General features: G+C 40.9%; 1 protein-coding gene across 1 annotated transcript; it reads left to right on the top strand.

Annotated features, from left to right (window-relative positions):
* Positions 1-3,713: 3,713 nt before the first annotated feature.
* Positions 3,714-7,824, top strand: apoea (apolipoprotein Ea). Its single transcript, XM_028035242.1, has 5 exons — positions 3,714-3,811; positions 3,948-4,002; positions 5,128-5,278; positions 6,472-6,759; positions 7,412-7,824. Exons 2-5 carry the CDS (start codon positions 3,960-3,962, stop codon positions 7,683-7,685), a joined length of 756 nt encoding a protein of 251 aa, XP_027891043.1. The 5' UTR covers positions 3,714-3,811; positions 3,948-3,959; the 3' UTR covers positions 7,686-7,824.
* The last annotated feature ends 596 nt before the right edge of the window (positions 7,825-8,420 follow it).

Raw genomic sequence — 8,420 nt, 5'->3', positions numbered from 1 at the left:
CAGTGCCAATACTTTCATTGCCTGGTATTTATACCATTTTCTAAATTTTCTAAACACTTTTTAATGGCGAATGCTCTTAATACAGTGGTCTCTAATACAATGCTTATTCAATACGAATGCATGTTCACTATGCTTTCTGTAATAAACCACAATTGTTAATGTGAACAGACTATATTGTTCAGGCCTAACCTGAAGTTTGTGATGTTAGGAATTCAAAGAACCAAGGATAGACCGAAAAAAGTGTTTGCCCAAAACTGGACTTTTAGATGTATTTTATGAATGATGAGGATGAAAGCTTGAGATAAAGTTTAGACAAATATTTAAAGTATTTAACAATTTTGTTCAAATGAAGTCAAGCTTAACATTGACTTAAAGTTGGCTATAAGACGTTTTTGGCTAGATTAACCATTTAGCTAATCTAACTTTGGTGGGTAACCTGAAAACAAATTGTGTTTATGTTCATAATGTTTATAATCAAATTACATTTATTAGGATACATATCACAAAAGACCCAGCTTAAGGATATCTATGAAAATGATTTTTGTTGCTTTAGCCACTAAAACGGTTTGATGAACTGGAAAAATTAGCCATATCAAGTGTCAGATTCAGATTAGCCATAACTTACTTGGTCATGGTTGGATATTTACCTTGTTGAAGGTTTGCTCTCAAAAAGTTTTCAATGTACCCAAAAAGAACTAAAATGAGTAATTAAAAGACAGTTTAAGGTGAATAAATAAGCTAGTAGAAGAACTCGGTTAAATTAGCAACAAAAAGATTTTTCAGAAAGTTTCCTCAGATGTGAAAATAAACCCTGATTTAAGGTTTTTAGTCATGAACATCTTCTTCAGGTTGCTAATTATAAAATATATACTTTAAAATGTACTCAGAAATGATTAGCTTTTAAAAAGGTGTTTAAAATGAGCGAGCAATGCTAACTCTGACGTCTGCAGTTCTGGAAATTTCCACAGGAAAAACGATCAACTGAAGCGACGGTGACTGTTGTTTATTGCTGTTTTGTTTGTTAGTTTATTTAGGATGTTCCAAAAAAAGCATTAATAAAATATTCTTTGCTCCAGATTTAGCTGGATCTTCCATCTGTAGTCGCTGAACAAGTTCAGATTCCATCCAGTGAGAAGAGCTGAAATATTTTATTTGATAAACTGTTAATAAATAATGTGCTCCAATTATAGAGGGGTCACACTCTTAAGCCTCCCTGGCAAGGTCTATTCAGGGGTCCTGGAGAGGAGGGTCCGTCGGATAGTCGAACCTCGGATTCAGGAAGAGCAGTGTGGTTTTCGTTCTGGTCGTGGAACACTGGACCAGCTCTACACCCTCAGCAGGGTCCTGGAGGGTGCATGGGAGTTCGCCCAACCAGTCTACATGTGTTTTGTGGACTTGGAGAAGGCGTTCGACCGTGTCCCTCAGGGAGCCCTGTGGGGGGTTCTCCGGGAGTATGGGGTACCGGGCCCTTTGATACGGGCTGTCAGGTCCCTGTATGACCGGAGTCAGAGTCGGGTCCGCATTGCCGGCAGTAAGTCGGGCTCGTTTCCGGTGAGAGTTGGACTCCGCCAGGGCTGCCCTTTGTCACCGATTCTGTTCATCACTTTTATGGACAGAATTTCTAGGCGCAGCCAAGGTGTTGAGGGGATCCGATTTGGTGGCCTTAGGATCTTATCTCTGCTTTTCGCAGACGATGTGGTCCTTTTGGCTTCATCAGATTGTGATCTGCAGCTCTCGCTGGATCGGTTCGCAGCCGAGTGTGAAGCGGCCGGGATGGGGATCAGTGCCTCCAAATCCGAGGCCATGGTCTTGAGCCGGAAAAGGGTAGAGTGCCTTCTCCGGGTCAGGGGGGGTGTCCTGCCCCAAGTGGAGGAGTTTAAGTATCTCGGGATCTTGTTCACGAATGGGGGAAGAAGGGAGCGGGAGATCGACAGGCGGATTGGCGCAGCGTCTGCCGTAAAGCGGGCGCTGTACCGGTCCGTCGTGGTGAAGAGAGAGCTGAGCCAAAAAGCGAAGCTCTCGATTTACCGGTCGATCTACGTTCCCACCCTCATCTATGGTCATGAGCTTTGGGTCATGACCGAAAGAACGAGATCGCGGATACAAGCGGCCGAAATGGGTTTTCTCCGTAGGGTGGCTGGGCTCTCCCTTAGAGATAGGGTGAGAAGCTCAGTCATCCAGGAGGGACTCAGAGTAGAGCCGCTGCTCCTTCACATCGAGAGGAGCCAGTTGAGGTGGCTTGGGCATCTGGTCAGGATGCCTCCTGGACGCCTCCCTGGTGAGGTGTTCCGGGCACGTCCCACCGGGAGGAGGCCCCGGGGAAGACCCAGGACACGCTGGAGAGACTATGTCTCTCGGCTGGCCTGGGAACGCCTCGGGATTCCCCCGGAAGAGCTAGAAGAAGTGGCCGGAGAGAGGGAAGTCTGGGCCTCCCTTCTGAAGCTGCTACCCCCGCGACCCGACCTCGGATAAGCGGAAGAAGATGGATGGATGGATGGATGGATGGATGGATGGATGGATGGATCTTAATAAATAAAATCAGATTGACTTGTGCCATTTTATTTTGCTCTTAGTCATGTTGTCTTGACAACCATTGTTGCTAGGAAACGGTTAAAAAAAAGAGCATTGATCATGTGTCCAAATAATCAGAATGAAGCATCATTTCCACGAGTCTGTGAAGGCAGGAACCGCTTTGGTAACGTTGTTAGACTTTTATTTCAAATTTTATAAAAGTAGTAGTTTTATAACATTTTCACTTTTAACAGTGAATCTGGTCTATCATAACTTTCATATGAATTGTGTTTAGACAATAGCAGATAATTTTTAGTTTGTTTTATATATCAGTTGTGCTGTATGACTTACTACACGAGGTCATAAACTGAACATAAAGGTGTAATATTTTATTACCTGTAGGCACAAATAAAGTTAAAATGGAAACTTTGGGGTAAGTTGAGCCATTTGACCGACTTACAGGTAAAAACTATCAGACCAACTCCAAGCAGCTTGAGGCTAAAGTGACGATAGTTACAAATATCATTTATTATTTCAAGGTCAAAGTGCCATTGTCTGATTTTTATTGGTTAATTATCTGTAAATCTTCAGTTTTTTTGTTTTTTTTAAACCGTTTTAATTTATTTCAGTGACTATAGGGCTTTTGGTTCATTAACAGAAAATGTATAAATGCTCAGAGAAAGGTCAATTCAATTATTTTGTCTTTGTGTGTATTGATCTGCTTTAAACAAAATTGCAATTTACGCCTTTCTGATTCAATTTCATCATGTCTGTTTATTTTTAATCATCAACAGGGTTATGCAAAAATTATCAGTGCGATAATCATTAGCCACCTAATAAAAGTTTTATAAATGAAGTCTGCAGCTGTTATGTCAAATCAGTGCAGTTGGACCTCGATGTGATATAGAAATGACCTTTGACCTTTTCCCTGCTGTGCTGTCAATCAGCTGTAAAATAGAGTTTTCTGTCAGAATGTGAAGCTTCAGTCACAAATTAAAGACGGTATAAGTGAAGAAGGAGGAGTTTCATTTTGTTTAGGAACCAGCTGGCGCCGAGCGAGGTCCGAAGAGGTTCCTTCACGGTTCTGACCTGGTTGCATGTTCAGTGCAACGTGGAGCCAAAACAACAAACACAGCAATAAAAGGTGACAACAGCACAGTCTGTGCTGGGAACTTCGGACGCAGGTCAGAAATCTTCCAGACATTTATTGGATCTCATCGGTGCCACCTAATCTGTATAAATACTGAGAGAAGGATTCATTCGGCCTCACAGACGTCACAGATCAAATCAGGCATCTGAGGTGAGACGCAAGCCTTTTCATTCCTGCAGGAAGATTCAAGTTTTGGACATAGAAGGGATTCTGGTGTTGCCTCACAGAAGTTTAATCTGTCATACATTTTTCACAAAATCTCTTTTTGTGTCGCTCAATTTTCCAGCTTCCTGTCATCATGAGGGTGTTTGCAGTGATCCTCGCTCTTGCAGTCATCTCAGGTGAGTTTGGTTTTTCTCCAAGGAAATTAAAAATGTTTGGGGTTAAAAAGTGGGAACCAACACTTTCATCTGGTTCAGGTCAAGAGCGTCAGTATTTCCTGAAAAGTAGAATGGTCGTTTGAAGGCTATTAAAAAAAAAACTCAAGCAAACAGAAAAATCACAGTTTTCATGTATTTTTTGGCAGATTTGATGCATTTTCTGAAAACTGTTTCTTTTAAGTTTTTATGATTTTCGGGTTTTAAGAGAAACATGTCGGCATTAATAGAGTCACATAGATTCAAGATAAGTGTTTTGTTTACACTAAAGCTTGTATACCTGTTAATGAATCACATGAATATCAAGTTTCTGCATCCAGCTCCTTTCAAATGTAAGAATTTCTTATAGTTGGTTTAAAAACAAACTAAAAGTTCTGAATTTTCACCTAAGATTATTGAAAAACCCAATTAAGATCCAAGAATTGTTAAAATAACTGGAAATGAATGAATGACGTTGTTAAAATCTAGGACAGAATTTAGACAACAGGAGCCAAAACATAACGTTAAAATCATGTTAACAATAAGCAGAAAGAGCAGAACAATAAAAAAGAAATTATGTGCCTTTTTCCTCCAAAACAAACAGCAAAAAATTCTAGTTTTACAGCAAATCGTAACAAAGTCTTTGGGTTGATTTGACAAACTACAAAACAAAAATAAGACAATCTTTAAAGAGGGAATCTGAAACTAAAGTATTGATTTTACCATATTAATATTGATCCAATACCGATAACGACTTGGTGTCAATATTATTGATATTTTGGATCGATCCGCCCAACTTTACTACTTGAAACACTGTAATAATTCAAAATCAATAGTTGTTCAAAAATATAAATTCTGACTCCATTTGAAAGTCCCTGGAGCAACAGACACATCAATAAAATAAGACTGAACAGTGTTTTGTTCCTTAAGAGCCTGTTGTCGCTAATTAGCATCAGATCTAAATTTACAGTAATGGTAGGTGAAATGTTTACATTTATAATATCTAAGTAATTTACCATCTGAATGAATTTTTTTTGTTCAACTGGATATAAATCCAGGCAATAAAGGGTTAAAACGTGGCAGATTAAGTTTCTTCTTTGTCCACTCCAGGATCCCGTGCTCGAAGCGTTCTCCAGGACGACTGGCAGGGCACGTGGGAGGTGACGGTGGAAAGGTTCAATGATTACATCACAGAGCTGAATTCGAGGGCTGATGGAGTGGTGAAGGACATCAAGAGCTCCCAGATCAGCCGAGAGCTGGAGTGAGTGATCAGCCTGTTCCTACTGAAGATCTTTGTTCAGGTCCAGGAAGGTTAAAGGCTGCAGACGGTTCCAGGTCACGTTTGATTCTTAAAATGTGGATTAGAGTATTTAATGAGAAACTTAGTGGTACATTTATTTGTTTTGTGATTTATTTAATCGTTATTTACTCCTCAGGATCACATCACTGTGATTCTGAAAATCATTTTGCAACCACACACTTGGTGTCCACTCACCCCACTCAGGGTCCCGGCCTCACTTAGGGAACGCTATGTTCATTTTAATCTATATTTACTTTTCCGACTCTCCGTTTTGTTTCTTTGGTCAGCTTTGCTTCTGACCAGGTGCTAGCTGCTAGCATACTAGCACCTAAACGCAAAATCAGAAAAGATATTTTAAAACTCTCAAAACTGTAATGTAACAATTTGTTTTAAACCCAAAACCCAAAATGTTAGTTTGTTGAATAAACCTTTTTTTTTTTTTGCATTTCAGCAACACCACAGTTTTGCTACTTCTGGTTGCTAATTGTTTACATGTTTATAATTTAGATTTTTAGAACAACAAATTCCAACCAAACCTGTTGCAAGTTAGAAAACCTCTGAAATTTACTTATTGTTTCGCTCAGAGGCAAAGCTAACAGCAGTTAGCAACAAAATCCGCTAATAGTATCTTATGTAGTGAAACAACAAAAAATGGAGTAAATTTAGTGAAAAGAATTAGAATAAAAAAGTGTAAATAAATAATATCAGAACATTTTATGCTTCTGGCAGCCATATTGGATTATGAGGTCGATTGAAGCCTAAAAAATAAACAGATAAATAAACAGTAGGTAAGAATCCAAGCTCCGAAAACCAGACTCTTATTGTTGTACAATTATATTTATTTCATAATATTGCAATATTTAGACCTTTTCTGAACTGGTTGTACCTTTTGGTATTATTGTTTTAATTTTGCCAGCTGCAGTCCTCCATATTTTGATGCAATAATTTACCAGTGTCTCTGTTAGATTCAGTGACTCTGAGAAGTAAACGCTCCTTTGAGCACAGTCTTCTGTTCGGCCTGTTCAATCAGCTGAGTTAGGAGTCAGATCTGCCACTTTCTGCTCAAACTGTGCAAAACACACAAACTGCCTGATTCCAAAAGTGTTTTTACTGTTTTCTGGAGCTGAGAAGTAAATGATCTGACTCCTGAACAGCACCCTGATCCAGGACAGCATGTCGGAGCTGGCCTTGTACCGGGACGACATGCAGACCAAGCTGGCCCCCTACACCCACGAGGCTGCAGAGCGCTTCGGGAAAGACCTGCAGCTGCTGGTGGACCGACTGCGCGGACACATGACCGACGCCCGTGGCCAGATGGAGAACTACCTGCAGGAGTTCCAGACCATGATGGAGCAGAACGCCGACGACGTCAAGGCCCGAGTGTCCACCTACACCCGGAAGCTGAAGAAACGCCTCCAGAAAGACACCCAGGACATCCAGAGGTGAGTGACGGGCTGAACAGGCGGCAGCAGCGAAAAACTCACGAATATCAGGTCATAAATGAACTTTAACAGGCAGAAGAAAAATTCTTTTGGTTTCACCCAGAAAATCCTTAAATATTTCATGTATTCACTGAACTTGCTTATTCTCCTTACTTTGGGTGGATTCTCTAGAAATAGAGAATCAAATGGGATGTTAATTATGGAGCTAAATTGGGGTCATAAAGTTTGTTAAAAAAGAAAAACATTTTGAAACTGAAAAAAATATTCCAACTACTTTTCAGTTTCAAATCTTGTATTCAGTTTTGATATTTTCTTCATTTGAACAAACTTTATGGCCCCAATTTAGCTCCATAGTTTATAACTCAATGTTGTTAAAAACAATCTTTAATCAAGCTGGAGCTTTTTGTAAAAATAAAACATTATTTTCAGTTGCAGGTTTAAACTAACACAGATTTTTGCCACATTTGCATTTGAAGACCAAAAAAGAAAAAGATTTTGACCAGGTGTAGCTGTTTTGAAAAGCACAGAGGAATTAAGACAGATTTTTGAGATTTAGAGTAAATGAAGGTCCTTCAGACTCGCCTGCTGTCAGTGGAACATTTTCAACGATGTTTGTTGAGCTAAATAAAACCTCTGATGTTTTCCGCCGCAGACACGTTTCCGACTACATCGAGGAGCTGCAGAGCCGCGCCTCAGACAACATGGAGAGCATGAAGACCAGACTGGACCCGTACTTCACTCAGGTACGGGACAACGCTGAGGCCAAGATCACCACCCTGAACGAGCTGCTGAAGACGCAGGTGGACAACGTGAGGGACCAGGTCCAGACCGCCGGCGAGGACCTGCGCGCCGCCCTGGGCGCCAAGATGGAGGAGCTGCGCAACTGGTTCGAGCCTTTTGTCACCATGATCAGAGAAAGCATGTAAACTGGGATCAGAAACCAGTTCATGTGACAGAATTCACCAATAAAACCAGTTACACACCAGATGTTTGGCTCCTCAACACAATTACTGTTAAAATGCTGAGATCTTCACAAATAAAAGCTCAGAAGAAAAACACTCCAAACCATCATGAGTCTGTTTTTACTGAGAAAGATTTACATTTTTCCAGAACTCAATCAGCAACTCACACGTCAAAAAGATTCATTTATGCAAAAAATATATTCCTCCATCACCAAAACGTCTCCACAAACAGCAGTAATTTAAATATATATATATATACATATATACTTCCAGACTTCCAGATCCAGACAGACAAAATGGTAATGGCGAACCAACCAGACATTGTCGTAGTGGATAAACAACAGAGGAAAGCCGTTGTGGTAGATGTAGCAATACCAAGCGACTGCAACATCAGGAAAAAGGAGCAGGAGAAACTAGAGAAATACCAGGGCCTCAGGGAGGAACTGGAGAGGGCCTGGAAGGTAAAGACCACAGTGGTGCCTGTGGTCATCGGGGCCCTCGGGGCAGTCACCCCCAAACCGGACCAATGGCTACAACAGATCCCAGGAACAACATCAGACATCTCAGTCCAGAAATGTGCAGTCCTTGGCACAGCCAAGATACTGCGCAGAACCCTCAAGCTCCCAGGCCTCTGGTAGAGGACCCGGGCTCAGAGGATAAGAACCACCGGCGGTGGGTGAGAAGGGAATTTTTTTTTTT

Source organism: Xiphophorus couchianus, chromosome 13, assembly GCF_001444195.1.
Source record: "Xiphophorus couchianus chromosome 13, X_couchianus-1.0, whole genome shotgun sequence".
NCBI lineage: Eukaryota > Metazoa > Chordata > Actinopteri > Cyprinodontiformes > Poeciliidae > Xiphophorus > Xiphophorus couchianus.
Note: the sequence above shows the minus strand (reverse complement) of the source record. Positions and strands in the feature narration are given on the sequence as shown.